The 23,005-nt window shown below is 48.9% G+C and overlaps 2 protein-coding genes across 5 annotated transcripts in view; both read right to left on the bottom strand.

Annotated features, from left to right (window-relative positions):
• Window positions 1-609: 609 nt before the first annotated feature.
• Window positions 610-16,672, bottom strand: LOC128344390 (uncharacterized). Of its 2 annotated transcripts, XM_053294415.1 has the most exons (6): window positions 16,540-16,672; window positions 14,649-14,810; window positions 12,770-12,910; window positions 11,365-11,535; window positions 8,277-9,086; window positions 610-1,091 (listed from the first exon to the last, which is right to left on the bottom strand). In XM_053294415.1, exons 1-6 carry the CDS (start codon window positions 16,552-16,554, stop codon window positions 810-812), a joined length of 1,581 nt encoding a protein of 526 aa, XP_053150390.1. In that variant the 5' UTR covers window positions 16,555-16,672; the 3' UTR covers window positions 610-809. The 2 variants fall into 2 exon arrangements, with proteins under 2 accessions (XP_053150390.1, XP_053150391.1); XM_053294416.1 differs by lacking the exon at window positions 14,649-14,810 and having other exon boundaries at window positions 16,540-16,666.
• A 2,344-nt stretch (window positions 16,673-19,016) lies between these two features.
• SLC25A42 (solute carrier family 25 member 42) overlaps window positions 19,017-23,005 on the bottom strand; it is a 29,267-nt gene continuing 25,278 nt past the window's right edge. For all 3 annotated transcript variants that reach the window (XM_053299479.1, XM_053299478.1, XM_053299477.1), the window contains exon 8: window positions 19,017-22,565. In XM_053299479.1, coding sequence (XP_053155454.1) covers window positions 22,240-22,565 — 326 coding nt within the window. In that variant the 3' untranslated portion in view covers window positions 19,017-22,239. The remainder of the gene's footprint in view (window positions 22,566-23,005) is intronic.

Genomic DNA, 23,005 nt, shown 5'->3' with positions numbered 1-23,005 from the left:
GCACGGTCCGGCCTTTAAGGGCAGTGGGGTTGCACTCACCCTTCCTGCCGCTTTCCCCCCGCCAGCACTTCATTTTTTGGAGACGATTTTGGGGTGGCAGTGTTCCTCCCTGCCATCCCTGCCACCCCTGCCCCTGTTGTTAGCCAGAAATACCGGAAGTAACAAGTGCATGCTTGCTCGCCACTGCGTGTGCGCCCACTTCGCCCATTGCATGAGTATGTCACACACACAACGTGTGGCAGGCATGTGGGCACGGCAGTGGGCACACACGCACTTGTTATTTCCAGTATTTCCAGCTAACAACGAGGGCAGGGGCAGCAGGGAGGAATGCTGCCATCCCAAAATAATTTCCAAAAACCAGAACGCTGGCAGGGGGAAAGCCCTTAAAGGGAACCCCCTGCCAGACCAGGCCATGTTCAAACCTCTTTCATGGCCTCCAGACCGGATCGTGCACATCCCTATTCATGTGTTTCGCTTTTTAACATTGACAACGTACTCCACATCAGCCAGCTTGCTGCCATTGTACAGACCACCGCACCCACATTTTTCAGGCAGTGTTTTATCATGGCACACGCGAGCATTTGAACAAAGGTAAAACACCACATTAAATAAGAAAACAAAACCTTGATGCAATCGTGTACCCAGGTGTCATAAGATACAAACGAACCCCAGGAACCAAGATCTCCACAGCCAACTTCTCCTGCTCCAATTCTGGAGTGAAGTTTGGAAAATCCTCCTCGTTAAATCAGCATAGAGCATATTTCCCCCGACTTCTCTCTGGTGCCCCCGTGAGGCCGGGGGCCCCCACCTCAAAGCGGCTGGGGGTAGATTCGGCTACTCACGAACCAACTTAGCCAAGTAGGCCCTGGCTTCCTGCCTGCCTCTGTCCCTTGGCTGGTGCTTGGTTGGGGCTGTTCTGCTGGGGACGGTGACCTGCGGAAAATCTTCCTCATCCAGGAAACAATTGAGTGGAAGCTGAGGCGGGACGCGTAGGTGTGGGTTTCTGAAGGGGTGGTGGTCCCCGATGTCAAGGGGGAACTGAGGGTGGTTGAGAGCCGCGTTTCTTTTCCTCTTTCTTTCACCAGCTGCGCCTGCAAAAGAAGAAAGAAAAGAAGAAGTAGTAGTCAATCCTTCCAGACCTACTGGGACCATCATGGCTCCTAGGCAAGGAATTCTGGGAAGGATGACATCATCTTGCCATCAAAGCTGCCTTCTGCTCCAACTTGCTCCCTGCTTCCCAGCTTTTGACTAACTCAAGTTTAGGCCTGGCAGTGCCCCACAAGGCCAGCTGAATGGGGCTGCTCTGGAAAGTCAGGTCTAAAGGTTTTGTCACACTCCTGTGAGTGACTCGACATACCTAATTTTTATATATACATGCATATACATATATAATTCAGAGGCTGTGCATGATTGTAAAATAAAAAATAAAATATGTGAAATAAAAACATGTAAAATAAAATTTAAAAAATGATTGTGGATCTGATCCAGAACCACAGATAACGGTTCTAGTATCAGCTTCGGAATCTGGTTTTTGTTTTTTTTAAATCAACAAAAAGTTAAAATAAAATTAAGTCACCAGAAAAGAACAGCTAGAAAGGGAGCTCTGAAAGTTGCCCCACAAATAGGTAAGGATGGCCAGACACTGTGTATTTAATTAAAAAGGAATCCAACCAGCTGTTTTTAAATTAACTTTTTTAAGTAACCCAGAATTTTTCTGTACTCTGGGAATGGCGGAAGAAAAATGATGTAACATCCAAGAATCTACCACTTTATTATCTTTAATTGTAAGTACAATAACTGGCTTAAAAAGACAAGAAATGCATGGGTGGACAGGAGATGGCTCCCCCCTACTCTCTGCTCACCCGCTGTGATTGGGGCAAAAAAATGCAGACTTGGTCTGCCATTTGGAGTTCCATAAAGCTCCAGAATAGCATTGGATAACTCTAGACTGAAACAGGCTTCCCTATTTCGATCTCGATTATTTCAGAGACCCTCCAGAATGGCTCATGTAGGGCCATTTCCAGAATTCCAGATTATATATTGCACAGCCCTGATTTAGATGTATGTATGTATGTATGTATGTATGTATGTATGTATGTATGTATGTATACGCACACATGCATATACGTATAAAAACTTAAGGTGACAGTAATTTTAAATTAATTTTAAAGAAGCAAGATAGAAAAAGGCTTGACGCTTTTGAACTTTGGTGCTGGAGAAGACTCTTGAGGAGACCATGGACAGCCAGGAAAACAAACAAATGGATCACAGAACAAATCAATCCAGAATTTTCACTCAAGGCACAAATTGACCAGGCTCAAACTATCACACTTCAGACACATGATGCACAGACCCAGCTCCCTTAAGAAGTCCATAATGCTGGGGAAAGTGGAAGGAAAGAGAAGAAGACGACGACCAGCAGCAAGGTGGATGGACTCGATGATGACAGCAATGAATGCACCACTGAGAGACCTTCCTCTTGCACAGGGGATACTCCTCTGGGGGGTGGGGGCCTCCTTGTAGTGGGCAATTCAATCATTAGAGGTATAGAGAGATAGATTTGTGACCTGTGTGTTGACTGCATGGTGACCTTCCTGCCTGGTGCGAAGGTTGCAGACATCATGCAGCGTCCAGATAGGCTCTTAGGCAGTGCTGGGGAGGAGACAGCTGTCGTGGTGCACGCCGGCACCAACAATGTGGGGAATTGAAGCCAAATTTAGGCTGATAGGTAGCGCATTGAAGTCCAGGACCCCCCAAGGTAGCATTCTCAGAAATGCTACCTGTTCCATGCGCAGGTACAGTGAGACAGGCAGAGCTGAGGGGTTTCCATGCGTGGATGAGACGTTGGTGCCGGGAGGAGGGGTTTAGATTTGTTAGGCACTGGGATACATCTTGGGGTAAGCAAGGCCTGTACAAAAGGGATGGGCTGCACTTGAACCATGATGGAACCAGACTGCTGGCGCTTAAAATCAAGAAGGTTGCAGAGCAGCTTTTTAAATGACACCTGGAGAACAGCCGACGGGAGCTGGGCAGTATCCAGTTTGGCAAATGCCATCCTTTAAAGTGCAAGGGTGCAAAGGATTCAGATAAAACAGAAGGGGACAGAGCAGAACTGTATAGCATATACCTGTTCCTGAAAAAGGCTTCTTAGGGATGGAGGCTAGAGAACTGAGTCAGATAGCAGTGACAAAAGATGATGTTCTAAACCGGGGTTTCTTAACCTTGGCCACACAGATGATGTTGGACTACAACTCCCATTACCCCCTGACATGGCCTTTGTGGCTAAGGATGATGGGAGTTGTAGTCCAACAACATCTGGGGGCCCACGGTTAAGAAACCCTGTTCTAAACTGTCTGGAAAAACTGAAAACTAGTCCTCAACTGAAATCATCATCCTCAAAGAACTCAAATGTGAAATTGCCGACCTCCCTGCTAAAATACCTGTATATAACTTATCCCTGAAATCGGGCTCTGTACCAGAGGACTGGAGAGTAGCAAATGTAACACTGATTTTCAAAAAGGGATCCGGGGCGATCTGGGAAATTACAGGCCGGTTAGCCTAACGTCCGTTCCAGGCAAATTGATGGAAAGCATCCTCAAGGATAAAATTGTAAAACACATAGAAAAACAGGCCCTGCTGGGAGTGAGCCAGCATGGCTTCCGCAAAGGTAAATCTTGCCTCACCAACCTTTTGGAGTTCTTTGAGAGCATCAACAAGGTGATCCAGTTGACATAGTCTACCTGGACTTCCAAAACGCTTTTGACAAAGTTCCTCATCAAAGACTCCCGAGGAAACTTAGCGGTCATGGGATAAGGGGACAAGTACATGTGTGGATTGCTAACTGGTTGAAAGACAGGAAACAGAGGGTAGGTATAAATGGAGAGTTTTCACAATGGAGGGAAGTAAGAAGTGGGGTCCCCCAGGGATCTGTACTGGGACCGGTGTTTTTTAATTTATTCATCATTGATCTAGAAGTTGGGGTAAGCAGCAAAGTGGCCAAATTTGCAGATGATACCAAACTCTTCCAGGTAGTGAAATCCAAAACTGATTGTGAGGAGCTCCAAAAGGATCTCTCCAAACTGGGGGAGTGGGAAACAAAATGGCAGATTCGGTTCAGTGTTGGCAAGTGTAAAGTGATGCACATTGGGATGAAAAACCCCAACTTCAAGTATACGCTGATGAAATCTGAGCTGTCGGTGACTGACCAGGAGAGGGATCTTGGGGTTGTGGTGGACAGCTTGTTGAAAGTGTCGACTCAATGTGCGGCAGCTGTGAAAAAGGCCAATTCCATGCTAGGGATCATTAGGAAGGGGATTGAAAATAAAAATGCTAATATTATAAGGCCCTTATACAAAACTATGGTGTGGCCACACCTGGAGTACTGCGTTCAATTCTGGTCACCTCATCTAAAAAAGGACATTGCAGAACTGGAGAACCCAGATGATCAGGGGCCTAGAGCACCTTTCTTATGAGGCAAGGCTACCAACACCTGGGGCTCTTTAGTTTAGAAAAAAGACGACTGCGGAGAGACATGACAGAGGTCTATAAAACCATGCATGGTGTGGAGAAAGTGGAGAGAGAGATTCTTCTCCCTCTCCCATCACACTAGAACCAGGGGTCATCCCATGAAATTGATTGCCGGGAAATCTAGGACCAACAAACGGAAGTACTTTTTCGCACAACGCATAATCAACTTGTGGAATTCTCTGCCACGAGATGTGGTGACAGCCAACAACCTGGATGGCTTGAAGAGGGGTTTGGATGACTTCATGGAGGAGAGGTCTATCAACGGCTACTAGTCGGAGGGCTACAGGCCACCTCCAGCCTCAAAGGCAGGATGCCTCTGAGTACCAGTTGCAGGGGAGTAACAGCAGGAGAGTAACAGCAGGGGAGTAACATGCCCTCAACTCCTGCCTGTGGCTTCCAGCGGCATCTGGTGGGCCACTGTGTGAAACAGGATGCTGGACTAGATGGGCCTTCTTGGGCCTGATCCAGCAGGGCTGTTCTTATGTTCTTAAAGGCCAAGCTGAAAACAGATCATCCCGGAGAGAATCTATGTGGTAGCTAAGAGTCGACTTGACGGCACTTAATCAATCAATCAATCTTAGATGGATAAAATTATCAGTTGTGAAGTGGGGAGACAATACTGAAAGCATCATCATTAAGGCTCTCAGCTAATCAAAGAAACCTTAGCTGATAACACATAAGTTTTAGTTGATAATTCAATCTGCATGCCTTTGCATATGAAGAAAAAGGCAATTGTTCTAAAGCAAAAAGGCAGACTTTTAAAGGCATACATCTTCAGCCTAGAGGAAGTAGTCCTGCTTCTCTCACACACAGGGGGCAATGACTCTTCTTCTAATTACAGTCCTGACAAAAACCCCATGAGGTTATCCAATACCACCGTGCGGCTAATGGGGAAGTTGCTGCCAGCTAAAAAAACACTACCTTGCTTAAGAGTCAAATGCAACTGTAGTGCCAGATCTTGTTAGGGCTAACGGAAACATCACAAAGCGGCAACCAGGATTTCGAGTTTAACAGAGCCCTCCTTCAGGGATGGTCAAGCAAAAATAATAAAGGGGAGGGGAGGAAAAGAAAAATAAATATTGCTAGCTTGGTTGGAAAGGCAGAGGGCAGGGGGCGGAGCAGGGGAGGGGGTATCCCTTCTCTAAGCTCACTTGCAGAATTAAGGTTAGGTGGTGGTTTGGCTGGTGTGTCAGCTGCTGCGTCCCTTTCGTGAGGGGGCTGATCTGGCCTCGGTCACCCGTGCCTTCCTTCCTTCCTTCATCCTGTCCCGTCTGGATCATTGCAACGAGCCCTGTATGGGGCTGCCTTTGAGAAGTATTCAGAACTAGAGAGGGTGCAGAATGAGGCTGCCAGACAGATCTCTGAGATGGTTCACAGTGCACATATTGCACCCATTCTGAAGGCTCTGCATTGGCGGCCTCTTTCTTTCCTCCGGGTGCCATTCAAGCTGCTGGTTATTACCTTTAAAGCCCTAAACAAGCCTGGGCCCTGGGTACCTGAAGGACCTCCTGCTCCCAGCTGAATCTAGCCTGCAGCTGAGGCCCGTTTGTCGAGCACGGGGGACGGGGCCTTCTCAGTTGCTGCCCCCGGGCTGCGGAACCCGCTCGCGGATGAGATCAGCATGGCTCCTTCTCTCCCAGCCTTTCGGGGGAATCGGAAGACAGCCGTTTTTAAACAGGCATTTAGCCAGTGAGTGGCCCACAGCTCTATCTCTTTTTTAATGTAGCTGGGGTCTTCGGACAAATTTTATTTATTTTACATTTCTATCCCTCTCTTCCTCCGAGGAGCTCAGAGTGGTGTACATGCTTATTTTTATCCTCGCAACCACCCTGTGAGGTAGGGTTAGGCTGAGAGATACATGACTCTCAGAGTTACCCAGTGAGTTTCATGACTGAATGGGGATTCGAACTTGTATCTTCCCAGTAGAAGCCAAATTGGGCAGCATTGTCTTGTGGTTACAGGGCATGTTTTCCCTCCTTGGGCAAAGTTAGTGGGGAGAAGGTTGTCATCCTTCCATCCTAGGGCTCTTAACCGGGATGGCTGCATTTGGTATTCTTTGGGATATTCCAAGACTATAATCCAAGATTTGCTTGGTGCGGGTGGTGGAGGAATGGGGACCAATTCATGCAGTTTCCAACAGGCAGCCGGACACCTCCGGGCATCACACAAGACAGGACACGAGGTCAAAAGACCTCCTCTTCTGATGCCCTGCACCTCCAAGTGGTCCTTGGAGGTAGACTGCCTTTGGCCAAGGAGGCTCCAATACTGGTCAGTACAATACCTGTGAATGTGCCCACTGCCCTTGTAACCACATATTGCTGCATCTTAACAGCAAGGTGTTCCCCAGATTATTGCTTCATTGTGGGAGTTTCTTTGGCTTGTCCAAAGTTTCAGGCTTATTGCCTTCAACGGATGATTCCCAGGCCAAGTATTATGGGAAAGGGAAGAAAAAAAAGTCGCCATTCTCTCCCAAGCGTACATGAATTATAACTTGCCCCTTGCTGAATCATAAGAACAGCCCTGCTGGATCAGGCTCAAGGAGGCTTATCTAGTCCAGCATCCTGTTTCCCACAATGGCCCACCAGATGCCTCTGAGAAGCCCACAGGCAAGAAGAGAGGAGGGTATGCAGAGGGCCTGCCCTCTCTCCTGCTGTGACTCCCCTGCAACTGGGACTCGGAGGCATCCTGCCTTGGAGGCTGGAGGTGGCCTATAGCCCTCCAACTAGTAGCCGTTGACAGACCATGAATCTATCTAAAACCCTCTTCAAGCCATCCAGGCTGTTGGCTGGCACCCCATCTTGTGGCAGAGCATTCCACAAGTGGATTATGCATTGTGTGAAAAAGCACTTCCATCTGTTAGTCCTGGATTTCTTGGCCATCAGTTTCACGGGATGACCCCTGGTTCTAGTGTTGTGAGAGAGGGAGAAAACATTATCTCTACCCACTTTCTCCACACCATGCATGATTTTATAGACCTCGATCATGTCTCCCCAGTGTCACCTCTCTTCCAAACTAAACAGCCCCAGTTGCTGTAGCCTTGCCTTGTAAAGGAAGGTGCTCCAGGCCCCTGATCATCTGGGTTGCCCTCTTCGGCACCTGTTCCAGTTCTGCAATGCCCTTCTTATGGTGACCAGCACTGTATGCAATACTCCAAACGTGGCTGCACCATAGATTTGTATAAGGGCATTATAATATTAGCAGTTCTGTTTCCAATCCCCTTCCTTTGCCTCAGTCAAACTGATTGCCTTTTTTTTTTTTGCCCAATCATAAAATGGAAAGCACAACAGGGCTGTAGTCTTAAGCATACAGGTGAGACTAAGCGAACTATTGTCCCCTTCCCAGCAGAGACTGTGCCGCTGAGCATGTGACGCTGCCACCTGCTGAGTCTGACCCTTGGTCCCTCTTCCTCAGCATTGCCTACACCGACTGGCAGCATCTCTCCAGAGTTTCAGACTCGGGTCTTTCCCAGCCCTGCCTGCCAGGGGTTGAATCCACGAGCTTTTGCATTTATATTTAGTCTGTTTCTATACTGCCCAAAACTTCAATCCCCTTGGGCGGTTTGCAATTAAAATAATTTAAAACATTAAAATCAATGAAACAATGAAAATCATTTGAAACCCAATGTTAAAAGTATAAAAAACGATACATCTAATTAAAAGCCTGGGTGAATAAATATGTCTTGCATGCCGAGGAGGAGCTCTATTGCCAAGCGACAGCCCCTCCCTGGCCACAGCAGGCTCGGGACCTACCTCGCGATGTTCCCCTGCGCCCTCCGTGCCGTAGCAGCACACATTCAAGGGCCCCAAACTCTCCTCTGGGCTGGGGGGCAAGGACCGCGGGCTGTGCAGCAGCAGCGGCTTCAGCTCTGGCGTCTCCTCCAGCCGGCAGCTCCGGTGTTTCCTTTTCTCGGAAGACTTCCGGGTGACGGCGGCTGATATGGGCAGTTGGGTGCTCCACGGCCCTGTTGCAGGCACCTCTTTGGCGATGCCCACCTTGGCGCTCGGCCTGGGGATGGCACTCCCCGCTGGGTGGGGCTTCAGAGGCCCTTCCTGGGACTTCCTGAGCTTGACGACCTCCTGATTGCCGTCTCCCAGTGGCCTCGGCCGCCTTCCACCCAGCCCTTCCAATTTCCTCCCACCTGACGGGGGCCTGGGGCCACCACCGCCGTGCAGCCCCTGGGAGATCTCGCCCGGGGCCACCCAGGGCTTGGCTTCTTTCGAGTTGTTGTTGGCTTCCGCTCCAGTCTTCTCGCCGCCGGCCGTGCCCTCCTCTCCGCTCAGGTCGCACTGCACACTGGCATCCTGGCAGGTCCCTGGGCACCACTCTGCCCTGCCCGGAGGGCCCTCGCTGCTTGGGGGCTGGTACCGAGGAAACTCGATGTATGTCCGGTAGCAGGGGAAATAGCCCGTGGAAGCACTGGAGTCCTTGAGGAGGGCCTCCTCGTCACAGAGGTAGTAGCCTTCGTGGTCGAGGGGGCCACTGTCCAGACTGTCGGCCAGGGAAGTGGTGGCACGTGGCATGAGCTTCCCATTGGATCCAAAGCTGTCAATCAAAGCCACCTGGAGAGAAGCAAGGCGTTTGGGTAAGCATCCTCGAGGATAACATGGTCAAGCACCTAGAAGAACAGGCCCTGCTGGGAGTGAACCAGCATGGCTTCTGCAAAGGTAAATCTTGCCTCACCAACCTTTTGGACTTCTTTGAGAGTGTCAACAAGTGTGTGGATCAAGGTGATCCCATTGACATCGTATATCTGGACTTCCAAAAGGTTTTCGACAAAGTTCCCCAGCAAAGTCTTCTGAGGAAACTTAGCAGTCATGGGATAAGGGGACAAGTACAGGTGAAACTCGGAAAATTAGAATATCGTGCAAAAGTCCATTAATTTCAGTAATGCAAATTAAAAGGTGAAACTGATATATGAGACAGACGCATTACATGCAAAGAGAGATAAGTCAAGCCTTAATTTGTTATAATTGTGATGATCATGGCATACAGCTCATGAAAACCCCAAATCCACCATCCCAGAACATTAGAATATTACATGGAACCAAGAAGACAAGGATTGTAGAATAGAACAATATCGGACCTCTGAAAAGTATACAGTGTACTGTGCTTGATTGGCCAGCAAACTCGCCTGACCTGACCCTATAGAGAATCTATGGGGCATTGCCGAGAGAAGGATGAGAGACACGAGACCAAACAATGCAGAAGTGCTGAAGGCCGCTAATGAAGCATCCTGGTCTTCCATAAGACCTCATCAGTACCACAGGCTGATAGCATCCATGCCACGCCGCATTGAGGCAGTAATTGCTGCAAAAGGGGCCCAAACCAAGTACTGAATACATATGCATGCTTATACTTTTCAGAGGTCCGATATTGTTCTATTCTACAATCCTTGTCTTCTTAGTTCCATGTAATATTCTAATTTTCTGGGATTGTGGATTTGGGGTTTTCATGAGCTGTACGCCATGATCATCACAATTATAACAAATTAAGGCTTGACTTATCTCGCTTTGCATGTAATGCGTCTGTCTCATATATCAGTTTCACCTTTTAATTTGCATTACTGAAATTAATGGACTTTTGCACGCTATTCTAATTTTCCGAGTTTCACCTGTACATGTGTGGATTGCTAACTGGTTGAAAGACAGGAAACAGAGGGTAGGTATAAATGGAGAGTTTTCACAATGGAGGGAAGTAAGAAGTGGGGTCCCCCAGGGATCTGTACTGGGACCGGTGCTTTTTAATTTATTCATAAATGATCTAGAAGCAGGGGTAAGCAGCGAGGTGGCCAGATTTGCAGATGATACCAAACTCTTCCGGGTAGTGAAATCCAAAACGGATTGTGAGGAGCTCCAAAAGGATCTCTCCAAACTGGGGGAGTGGGCGACAAAATGGCAAATGCGGTTCAATGTTAGCAAGTGTAAAGTGATGCACACTGGGATGAAAAACCACAAATTAAAGTATACGTTGATGGGATCTTAGCTGTCAGTGACTGACCAGGAGAGGGATGATCCATGCAAGGGATCATTAGGAAGGGATTGAAAATAAAACTGTGAATATTATAATGCCCTTATACAAATCTATGATGTGGCCACACCTGGAGTACTGCGTACAGTTGTGGTCACCACATCTAAAAAAGGACATTGTAGAACTGGGAAAGGTGCCGAAGAGGGCAACCAAGATGATCAGGGGCCTGGAGCACCTTCCTTACTAGGCAAGGATACAACACCTGGGGCTATTTATTTTTTTATTTCCATCCTGGTGTGTGTGTGTGTGTGTGTGTGTGTGTGTGTGTGTGTGTACACATGCGTGTGCACACATGCGTGTGCACACACACATATGTATGAATGAATGACATGCCATTACCACAAGCCTCTCAGAATCTTAACTTGCTTGAGAAGCAGCAAGTTAATTTCACACACGACTATCAGATTAGATCAAACTGCTGTGAGAATTTAAGATCTTTGATTAAGGAACATGAGTGCAAGAGAGATAAATCTCAGCAAACACTTAAAAAAAAAAAAGCGCGAAACCCAACTTCCATGTTAGCTCTGCAAATGTATTTAAAACAAGATGGTATCGGAACGCAACATAGCCGACTTTAAAAACTAGCTGTTGGTTTTTAAAATGAAAAAGAAAAAAACTAATTAGAAAAACTAACCAAAATAACATTATCAGAGCAGCAGGGTAAAAGGGGGGAAAGCCAATGATGAACAAGAGAGGTACGTTTTCTAGGAAGGGAATTCCACAGGCGCCGCAGTAGGAGAAACCCCTCCTGTGTCATGGATATAAATGCCGTCCCCGACACCAGCTTCTGCCTCCGTCTCCCCACCTTACCTCACTCACTCTGGGCTCCAAGTGTTCTTCTGTGTTATCCCCTGGCGGGGGCCAAAGCTCCTCCTGGAGATCACAAACTGAGCTCTTGGCGACTGTCCCCTGGCTGCTCGCGTCTTCTAGCACACTGGCCTGGTCATCCTGGGGTGCCTCCTCCTCTTCCTTCTCCTGCAGCTGCGGGACAACACCCACACGGGGAAAGGTTCAAGAGAGGGGCAAAAAATTAAGACCCTCTGAGATAGTTGCTGTTTACTTCTTCATAGGCTGCGTCATCTTGTGGAACTCACGGCCACAAGATGAGGTCATGGCCCTTTGAAAGGGCCATGACCCTTTCAAAGGGGTGTGTGTGAGACACTCGTGGAGGAAGAGAGGTCTTTCAAAAGGCCAGTTTAGTTAGACGGAACTTCCATGTTCAGAGGCAGTCTACCTCTGGATAACTAGATAGTGGAAGCAACCAGGGAAAGGCCTGTCTTCACGCCCTCTCTTCATGCCCTGCTTGTGGATTTTCCTGAAGACCCGTTCATGCAGATGATGCGTGGCTAGCAATGGCTTTTTAGCAAAATAAAACCTCCATGCTCAGGAACAGCATACTTTTGACTATCAAATTGAGTTTGTGGCTAAGAGCAACGATAAGCCAAATCGAGCCTCCATGATTAGATGCATTCTACCTCTGATTACTGGCTGCTGGATGAGGGGGAAACTAACAGGCAATGATCACTACTTTCATGTCATCTTTATAAGCTTCTGGGCTGTCCACCAGTGGAGACAGAATGTCAGGCCAGATGGAACCCTTACTGGATCCAGCAAAGCAATTAATATAACTCCATGGCTTGCACTAGAAGGCCGCCATGCTCCCTTCCACAACTCTAACCTCCTACAATTCTATAACCCCTATTACCCATGCAAGTTAGATGGAAGCTCCACATTCAGGAGCAGTCTACCCGCAAGAGCTGGAGACAAGATAAAGCAGCAATATAACCCCCTGCTCTCAGGCTTCCCAGCTTGGAAACCGACTCCTAAATCCTGTCCCCGTTTCTTAGCCTTGCGTTTTCATGAACTCTGGTTAGAGGAAACCGAGACTGGCTGCGTTCGGAGGCCACCGCAAAACTCGGTGCGTTTTAAGCCTCGGCCAGAAGTCGAAAACTCTGTGAGCACAGGGGAGCGGGCAGACCCCGGGGTTGGGAGGGGCCATTGTGCCGAAACTAAATAAACCACGATTCCGTGTGCTGTCTGAACCCAGCCCCTTCCCCACGATAGTGAGGCCCAACTTCCTTTGATTCTTAAATAAAAGCCGAGATTCATTCTACTCCTGTGCCAACTAGGGATCGGGAAAAGGCAAGGGGCCCAGTTGCTCCCTATGGCTGGGTACCCTCCCCAAACGGTTGCCAGGCCCAACGCTGGCACCTACCCATCCAAAATCGAGCAAGCTCATATACGGTGGCTTCGGGGGTTGCTCCCCCTTCTGGGGGCTGCGGGCTGCCCGCTTGGCCTCGTCTTCCTTGCTGCCGCAAACGTCTCCATCTTGGCGACCTTTGTTTTCCGGAGTCAGCTATGTGCGGAGAACGGACAGAGCATCACATTAAAACGGGGCACAACAAGGAGAAAGTGGCGGCACCTGGACCTTTCTGACCAGCAGCCACTTTGCAAAGGATTCTGGGACATCCGTGAGGAGCCTGCACATGATCCTGCATGAGGCGCATCTCTTGGGCCTCACTCACCTAAGCAATTCATCCCGAAGGGTCCCAGGCTCAGCAACCGGCACTGGTTTGACCCCTTTCTTTCTCTGAACCTTGGCACCCTCAATTCTCCTCAATTCCCCTTTAGTTCTGGAAAGCGTCTCAAATTAAATCCTGCACTGGAGAACGTGCAGGCCTCTTTCAGAACTGCGTGCCCCGAGCCAGCATTGCCATCGGGCTGGCCACCAAGGGAGGAGCGCAAGTCTGGCAGTAGCAAGCACGAACGGTTCCCTTTGCTAAGCAGGGTCTGCCCTGGTCTGCATTTGGATGGAGCACTGCAAGATGTTCCCCTTAGGGGATGGGGCCGCTCTGGGGAAGACCATCAGCCTGCTTGCATGCAGAAGGCTCCAAGTTCCCTCCCTGGCAGCATCTCCAAGAGAGGGGTGAGAGAGACCCCTGCCTGCAACCTTGGAGAAGCCGCTGCCAGCCTGTGCAGAAAATACTGAGCTAGATGGACCAAGGGTCTGGCTTGGTAGAAGGCAGCATCCCTCTCCAGCAACAGCACAGACTCCAACAGGGCATTTTAATTTTATTTTATTTTATTTTATTTAACATGTTTTCATACTGCCCAAAACTTACTCCTCTGAGCAGTTTGCAACAAGATAAAAACAGAAAAAGTTAAAAAATAAAAATAAAAAGTTTAAAACATTACAACAATTTAAATTTTTTTAAGTAATATTATAAAACAACATTAAAACCATTAAAACAATATTAATTAAGAGCCTGGGTGAGCAGATGCGTCTTTAAAGGCTTTTAAAAAGCTGTCAGAGATGGGGAGGTTCTTATTTTAGCAGGGAGCGTCTTCCGAAGCTTTGGGGCAGCAGCGGAGAAGGCCGTTCCCGAGTAGCCACCAGACAAGCCGGTGGCAACTGCAGACGGACCTCTCCTGATGATCTCAATGGGCGGTGGGGTTCGTGACGAATGGGCATCACTTTACATTTTCCTTCCTGCCCAGGCTTCTGTTTTATTTAATTTAATTTATTTATTTATTTATATTTTATTTTTAAATTTATATACCGCCTTTCATTAAAGCAATCCCAAGGTGGTTTACAATTTACAGCAAAAAAATTTTTTAACACAAGATGGTAAAAAAGACACAATTAAAATATTAAGTGGGGGGAAAAATATTAAACAAATCTGATTAAAAAATTTAAAACAAAAAGCATAAAAGCAATAAAGATTATAAAGAGCAGCAGCAGAGAATCAAATAAATGCCTGGGCAAAAAGCCAAGATTTTACACTTTTTCTAAAAGCTGTGATGGAGACCGAGGAGTGGATAGCCACTGGGAGAGCATTCCAGAGTCTGGGGGCAGCCACAGAGAAGGCCCTGTCCTGCGTGCACGATGTATTTTATAGCTGCTTCCCTCATAGACACCAAGGAATATTATGTAGATTTTATTCAGAAACAACTCCAGTTTTTTCTCTCTTTCTCTCTCCACCCCACACACTCTCTCTGTAGTATCCCCACTGGGAGAAACTTCTCAGCAAGAGAGCATCAAAGATTCCTAGCGATGGGAATCATGTAACGGCTTCCCTCCTTTCCTCCCGTACCTCTTTCCGCTCTGTGGCATCTGCCAGGTTGTCGCTGTTGGGTTCGTTGTCCACGCTCGGGGGGCTCACTGACTTGGAGTCTTGTGGGGGCACAAAGTGTTTCTTTCCAGTTGGGGGCTTTTTGAACGCATCCTCCGAGTCGCCAATGTACGTTTCGGGGAACTGAGCAGGGACATGAAGGAAGAAGCAGCGGTTCCAGGATCAGCTGAAGCACCCGGGACTCGTAAAGCTTTCAGGGAGACTGGATCTGGCAGTAGCCACTAATTGGGACCATGCAGAAGATGGATGCCACGTGGGAGATCACTGCAGACCCAGAATGCCACAGGGACAGGCTGCTCTCCTTCCCTCCCTTTCCAACGAGGTTGTGGATGCGCCATGAGGGCAGAGACCTACAAGCCAGAAGATGGCACCAGGTGCAACCCAGAGATTTTTGGCAGCTCCGGGAGAGGAGCCAAGCGGTCTCTGGTAGCAGGCCAAAGTTCATCAGGGAAGCAGTCAACCCAACTGAGGCATAGAGCTAAACAAACAAGCCCTGCTAACTTGGCAAAAAGGCACCTTTTAGTGTGTTGATTCGCTTTATTTAGCAGGGGGAGAGCAACTGGCCCTATCCACCCCCAGCACAGCATCCATCCAGTGGCTGTTGCTGGTGTCTATCTGATGTTTCTTTTTAGATTGTAAGCCCTTTGGGGACAGGGATCCATCTTATTTATTTGTTATTTCTCTGTGTAAACCACCCTGAGCCATTTTTTGAAGGGCAGTATAGAAATCAATCAATCAATCAAATAAATAATAAACACCTTTTTGCACTTTTTAGGTACAGTTGGAGATCAACAAATGGATCTCTAAGCTTATGGCATAGTTTAGTGGTCCCCTGCTGACTGAGCGAAGAGGCACCTTTTTAAAGTGATGATTCTCTCTGTTTAGTGAGGAGAGAGCAACTGGCCCTATCCATCCCCAGCACAGCATCCCTCCAGTGGCTGGTGCCTAGCTGATGTTTCTTTTTTTAGATTGTGAGTCCTTTGGGGACAGGGAGCCATTTTATGTATGTATAGGTAAACTAGCCACCTAATGGCGCAGTGGGGAAGGAACTTGCCTAGGGAACATGAGGTTGCCGGTTTGAATCCCCGCAGGTATGTTTCCCAGACTAGGGGAAGCACCTCTATCGGGCAGCAGCGATACAGGAAGGTGCTGGGAGGCATAATCTCATACTGTGTGGGAGGAGGCAATGGTCAACCCCTCCTGTATTCTACCAAAGACAACCGCAGGGCTCTGTGGGCACCAGGAGTCGATACTGACTTGACGACACAACTTGTATATGTAAACTGCTTTGGGGACTTTTGTTGAAAAGCAGCATACAGTACTAGTGATGTTACACCTTTAGCTAAGAAGTTTGTTTGCATGTATTATATATGCTTCATGCATTTCACTTTTCTTATTCCAGTTTTTTTTTTTTTTTAGTAGTTATTGAAGGTAATGGATGTGGGAAATGTCATGACAAAAATATATAAATTGGTTACATTTGCAGGCAAGGATTGAATCTGTTGCTGAAACCCACTTTGGGCATCATTTTCCTAATGGAAAGGAAGTGGAAGTCAAAATAGAACCCTGCTAAGAAACTAGTTCAAAGCAGGAATGATTTAAGAGCTATATATGCCCAGCAGGTGATAAAAACAATAAAATAAAGTGCTTAAATCCAGAAAAACGCTAAAAATAAACCGAGCTTTAAAAAAAAAAAGGCATCTGCTCAATCCTCAAGTGGGCGGGGCTCCTCTTTCCTAATGGAAAGGTGGACTACAAAGGTTTGATTTATGAAATGGAAAAGTCCGAAACCCCACAGAAAAGAAGGGTTTTGAGGAGGGATGTCAGGAATGGGGGGAAAGAACACCCTTACCAGTTTCCCAGCCATTTTGCTTCCTTGGCTACACTGACTCTTCTCCCTTCCTCAGCCCCCACTGCCCACCATTAGATCTCAGCCCACGAGAGCCGCACCATCCCTCTCTCCATCAATCCCAGGCTGGGCTCCCAACTGAAAAGCGAGGCAGGATTCCGATACGAGGTCACAAAGAGATTCTGGAGCTGATGCAGAATCTGGGCCCTGGCTCCAGAAGAGAGGCACAAGGTCTCCAAAGGGCTTGAAAGTGCTACGGTCCCGTCACCCTGCACTGTGGGTCCTCATGGGTATGCCCAAAGTCAGGATCTAGCTAGGGCCGCTGGAAGGGTTGCTGTGGCTGCAATCTCTGCTGCCCAAGTCGGACCTATTTTCATTCCCTTCCTGCCATAGTAATGCATTCAGTGAAGCCAGCTTTCCCTCCTCCATGACAGCCCTGTGAGGTAGGCTAGATCATGTGCATGATCAGCCCAAGCTCAGACAGTGGTGATCCAAGTCAAACGTGGATTTGAACCCAGGACTCCCCTGAGTTCTGCATCCACGACATTTTCACCGTCCACTACACTGGGCCAATTTGAGGTGACAAGGAAAGATGTTCTAAACTGTCTTGAAAACCTAAACATTAACAAATTGTCAGGGCCAGATGGCATCCAGCCAAGAGTTCCAAAGGAACTCAAATGAGAAATTGCCGACCTTGCTAAAATATATAACTTGTCCCTACAATCAGGCTCTGTACCAGAGGACTGGTACAGTAGCCAACGTGACTCCAATTTTCAAGAAGGGATCCGGGGGGATCTGGGAAATTACAGGCCGGTAAGCTTAACATCGGTTCCAGGTAAATTGATGGAAAGCATACTTAAGGACAAAATCGTTAAGCATAGAGAAGAACAGGCCTTGCTGAAGGAGAACCAGCATGGCTTCCGCAAGGGAAGGTCTTGCCTCACTAACCTTTTGGTGTTTTTTGAGAGTGTCAACAGGCATGTAGATAAAGGTGATCCAGTTGACATAGTATACTGGACTTCCCTAAAGCTTTCGATAAAGCTCCCCACCAAAGGTTCTTGAGTAAACTTAGCAGTCGTGGAATAAGGACACAAGTTTATGTGTGGATCAGTAACTGGTTGGAGGACAGGAAATGGAGAGCAGGAATAAATGGACAGTTTTCACAATGGAGGGGAGTAAAAAGTGGGGTCCCCCAGGGATCGGTACTGGGACCAGTGCTCTTTAACCTGTTCATAAATGATCTAGAAGTTGGGGTGACCTGTGAAGTGGTCCCATTTGCAGACAACACTAAGCTATTTAGGGTAGTGAAATCCACAACGGATTGTGAGGAACTCCAAAAAGATCTCTCCAAACTGGGGGACTGGGCAACAAAATGGCAAATGCAGTTCAATGTAAGCAAGTGTAAAGTGATGCACACTGGGGCAAAACCCACCAACTTCACACATACGCTGATGGGATCTGAGCTGTCGGTGACTGACCAGGAGAGGGATCTTGGGGCTGTGGTGGACAGCTCCTTGAAAGTGTCCACTCAATGCGCGGCAGCTGTGAAAAAGGCCAGTTCCATGCTAGGGATCATTAGGAAGGGGATTGAAAATAAAAATGCTATTATAATGCCCTTATACAAATCTATGCTGTGGCCACATCTGGAGTACTGCGTACAGCTTTGGTCACTGTATCTTTAGAAAGATATTGCAGAACTGGAAAAGGTGCAGAAGAGGGCAGCCAAAATGATCAGGGGCCTGGAGCACCTTCCTTAAGATGCAAGGCTACAGCATCTGGGACTCTCTACCTTAGAAAAGAGGAAACTAAGGGGAGACATGATTGAAGTGTATACAATTATACATGGAGTGGAGAGGGTGGACAAATTTTTTCCCCTCCCTCACAACACTAGGGCCAGGGGTCATCCTGTGAAACTGGAGGTTGGGAAATTTAGGACCAACAAGAGGAAGCACTTTTTCACACATTGCATAATTAATCTGTGGAATTCTTTGCCATGGGGTGTGGTGATGGCCACCAGCTTGGATGGCTTTAAAAGGGGCTTAGGTAGATTCATGGAGGACAAGTCAATCAATGGCTACTAGTCTGGTGGCTGTGGGCTATCTCCAGCCTCAGAGGCCCGATGCCTCTCAATCCCAGTTGCAGGGGAGGAAGAGCAGCAGGAGAGAGGGCATGCACAGACCTCTTGGCTGTGGGCTCCCCAGAGGCATCTGGTGGGCCACTATGTGAAACAGGATGCTGGACTAGATGGGCCTTCTTGGGCCTGATCCAGCAGGGCTGTTCTTAAGGCTCCAGAACCCTTCTCGATTTGCTTCCTGATCCTGGAGATGGTTCATTAATTTGTGGGGTGAAGGCCCTGTAGACACCCAGGTCCCCGCGGCAGCCAGCTTCACCAGACACCCGAACAGGGATCTAAATGCTTGTTAAACACTATTCCGGACCAACGTGCCCCCACAGGAGATAATCAAATGGAGTACACCAGAAACTGGATAAATCTCTTTAATTCTCGTTATTAAATACACATCCTCTCTTGGCACAGCTCTTAAAGTACATCACACGTGCATAAAACAGACGGTCCTTTGCTGTATGAAAACACCCCCACACCCAGAACCTCCGGCCCAAAGGGAGCTGTGGCGATAGGCTTTCAGGTTGGGTGGCAACTGTTTCTACCACAGCGGCAGCATCCCACGACCCATCCTGTGCATAGTTCTCTGGCCCCACAGCACGCAGCTGAGGAGTTGACTGGGCAGGCCGGGGGTGGTGCTTCCTAGACTGCCCCAGCAGCTTAGGGGTGCTCGGGAACAGCGGACAAGCTTCCCCAAGGATGGCTGGCCCCTGCCGCCTCTGGTCGTCCACCATGAGCAGCTGCATCAGAGCACCGGGCAGCTTTCGGCCACATGCTCGTGAAAGCCGCTCCAGTGCCCGTCCCACATGAACTGAGCATGCGCCCCAGAACGTGCCAGAATGATCGGCAGGACACTGCATGGCCCAAGTGGGGCTACTCAAGAGGCAAAACTGCAGCCAGAAACGCAGCAGGACGGCACACCCGAGGATGTGTGGGAAGCCTCCAATGAGGTCTAACCAACACGCTTCATCCCAAGACCCAGGGCAGAGTAGACCTCTCTGAGATGATCGCTGCTCAGGAGCAGACATCCAGGGCAGGCTGTCTGTTAGGTGGTCTGGCTGTGGGAGGAAACCACCTAGAACAATTGCTCTCCAAAACTCCCAGGTGCCTATTTCGGCAGGGGCACGGGGGATGACGACACCCAGAGCATGTCAGGAGCGATTTGCTAACCAGTGTGTTGGCAGGGAAACAAAGGAAATATCCTCAGCCAAAACACCACCCCTGTTTGCCTCCAGTCCTATTAGAACATGATTTTTTTTAAAAAAAGAGAAGTATTGTCCACCCAAGAAAGCCCTCTCCCAAGAAATCTGATTGTCTCACGTTCACATGGGGACCGCTCTCCCATTCCCAGCTCACCATTTGCACGCGCACACACATAAACACAATCTGATGCCTGTTCCAGAGCAGGGCTGGGAAATCCCAGCATTCCTTTTAGACTGCCTGCTCTTTGGGTTCAGGGAGCCATTTCTTCCTTATACGGCTTTGAGAGCTTTCCCCTGAAAAGCAGGAGATGAACAACAATAGTTGCTGCTCGTTCATAGCCCTAGTTGCATGGGGTTCAACACTCGGATAATCTGCGCACACAGGGACACAGGTCGGTGTGCAGGGACCTGGGGCAGAGAGCAGTACGCTTCCCTTCTGTATCCTGCGTTTCACTTTATGAAGGAATGCTGGCGATTCACACCACACACACACAGGGATGTGTACACAGACATCTGAATGCAGGTACCACATAACGTCTGAATGGGACTTGCATCTTCTTTGCGCAGCGTAAAGAAGCCCGCACAAATGGGCGGTACCTTAGAAGAGGGGGCCAACTTGGGAGGTATCTTTGAGGGCGTCCTCAAAAACCCATCACTGCAGATGTGTTTTTGAGGACAAAAGAAAAGGTGGGGCGGTTTTTTGGGGGGGGGGTGAGCAGAAGAAAACTCCATCCCCACAATCCACACCTACAGCTTATGGCAGAGACAATTCTTAAGAGTTATAAAAAGATAAAGCAGCGGTGAGATTACCAGCTCCGAGCGGCACCCAACGGAGGAGCGAGTTGTCCAGCTCCACAGGACATTTGGAACTGGCCAGGGCAGGCTCTGCATTCCCATTCAAGTTTCTTGAACCCCCCCCCCCCCAAAAAAAAACACCCATAAAATACTTGAGCAGGTACTTCTTTGTACCTGTGCTCAGGAAGAGGAAGCCAAGGAAGCGAGATTCACAACTAGGCGGATCGGTGGCTGTCCAGAGGGCCGCCAGGTCAGCATCCAGAAGCAGCAAAGCACAACAGGAAAGGCAAAAAGCAATGGGGCAGTGTCGGTTCAGCATACAGCTCTTGAATGGGTCATACGGGGGAGAGGGCAGACGACCCAGAGTTGCCATTTTCAACAGCAGCTGTGGGTTCCCCCCGCCCTCAACACAGAGCTGTGGCCCAAGAAATAAGACCGACCCTTAAATGCATGATAGCACTAGGCAAGCATGGAACGATACATCTGAACTCAGGAGCTTCGTATCGCAGAAAACGACACATCGGAGCTCAGTAGCCTCGTATCACAGGGGAGGGGATTCCCAATTCCCTCCCCTCAACTTATCTCAAATTGAACCCCGTTCATCCAGGCACTTAGAGATCTACCAGACTACATCCCACCGCTTGAGATTTTCTTCTTCTCAGGAGTTTATAGAAAGCAGACAGTAATACTGGAGGTGGGGGGGGGAGGGACAGGACTCGCGTTTCAAGCAGCACCCACTTAACGCCACTAAACCCAACCCCTCAGCACCATCCTGCATGCAAAAGCCCAAACCCCGAATTCAAAATACTCATTTATTCAGGTGCTCTGAAAAAGTCATTAACACTGTTGATCTAAACCCAATTTCTGGATTTCCACTTTCTGGACTTGTGGCAACAGGAATTGGAGGTCATCAGGTGGTGCCTCTCCCACACTTGACCTGACAGAAAGATCCAGTCTTTGGCTTCTCCTCTCTGAGCTGCAACACCCTTCTAGGAGGCTCAGGGTTCAAGGTTCAGGGTCACCATGCGCAACGTAAGCTGGAGGGCAGGATTTTTAAAGAGGGCCGAAGGAGTGCTTTCATCCAGTAGAGCCCAGACTTTGGAAACCAAAACAGCTGGCTTAAACAAACAAAACAAACCTCAAAAGGAGAAATTGTACGATTGATGCATCTCAAATTCCAGACAAGTCCAGTTCCAAGACACAGAGGAGGCTGGATCGAGACAAGCGACTGCGTCTGGCAAGGTGAGAATGATCGCCAAGAGATGGAGAGCAAGCAGAGCTACTGCCTTCTGAGGGATTTCTTGAGAATCAGCGAGGGGGAAGAAGGAAGAAGGAGCTCCTCCACGAAGGAAAAAGTATCGGAGCTGTTCTGCGAGATGGCTGCAGCGAGGGTGTTTTAGCACCCCTCTCTCACCGCCCCAGAGAAGGGGGTGTGTCTGAGGAGTCTTCTAGCACAAGGACCCACTCGGGGGCTTTCCCCCCACCCCGGGGGCAGAACAACAAGGACGCCTCCCGTCCACATTTGCCAACACTCATATGGTTACGGTGCTCCCCTCCACAAGAGGTGGCGGGGAAGTGCGGCCCCTACCTCTCCACATTCACGCCGCTCTCCCACCTGCGGAGCAGGATCTGGGTGAGGTCGAAGGTGGTGAAGCTGATGCCCACCGCAATGGGGCCCTTGACCCAGTTCATGCTCAGCCCCTTGTAGAGGCCGCGGACAAGTCCCTCCTCCCGGATGATCTCCCTCATGGTGCGGAGGATCGAGTGGTACGAGTGGCCCATCACCCCCGCCGTCTGCATCCGCCGGCGAACGACGTCCAGGGGGTAGGAGGCCGACTGTCCAAACAGGCCCGCACAGGCCCCAAATACGAGCCGTTCTATGGGATAGGGCTGAGGCCTCCCGCTGTGATCTGGAGAAGGAGGAAGAGAGGCATGGCACTCGTGAACAAAGCAGCACTTGGCTGTTCGGTGAGGGGGAGGGGATGTGGAGCCTCCATGTTGACAAGCAGTCTACCTTAGGACACCAAAAGGATGGCTCCGTGTTTAGCTTGCGGGCTTCCTGGAAAGCTGGATCAGGGGCTCCAAATGTTGGCCTACAACTCCCACCATGCCTGGCTACTGGCCATTACGACTGGGGATGCCTGGAGTTATTTATTTTTATTTTTACACTGTATATCCTGCTCTTCCTCCAAGGAGCCCAAAGTGCTGTCCTACGTACTTGAGTTTCTTCTCACAACAACCCTGTGAAGTAGGCTAGGCCGAGAGAGACGTGACTGGCCCAGAGTCACCTCCAGCAAGTCTCGTGGCTGAGTGGGCATTTGAACTCGGGTCTCCCCAGTCCTAGTCCAGC

This window comes from Hemicordylus capensis, chromosome 2 (assembly GCF_027244095.1).
Source record: "Hemicordylus capensis ecotype Gifberg chromosome 2, rHemCap1.1.pri, whole genome shotgun sequence".
In the NCBI taxonomy this organism is placed as follows: domain Eukaryota; kingdom Metazoa; phylum Chordata; class Lepidosauria; order Squamata; family Cordylidae; genus Hemicordylus; species Hemicordylus capensis.
This window is presented reverse-complemented; position numbering and strand designations above follow the sequence as displayed.

Bases quoted from the DNA above. Each gene is read 5' to 3' on its own strand.
- LOC128344390 (XM_053294415.1), bottom strand. The intron at 11,536-12,769 runs GTAGGTGCCAGC...GTTGTCCCGCAG, and splicing joins GCTTGCTCGATTTTGGATGG to CTGCAGGAGAAGGAAGAGGA. The intron at 9,087-11,364 runs GTAAGGTGGGGA...GCTTCTCTCCAG, and splicing joins TGGAGCCCAGAGTGAGTGAG to GTGGCTTTGATTGACAGCTT.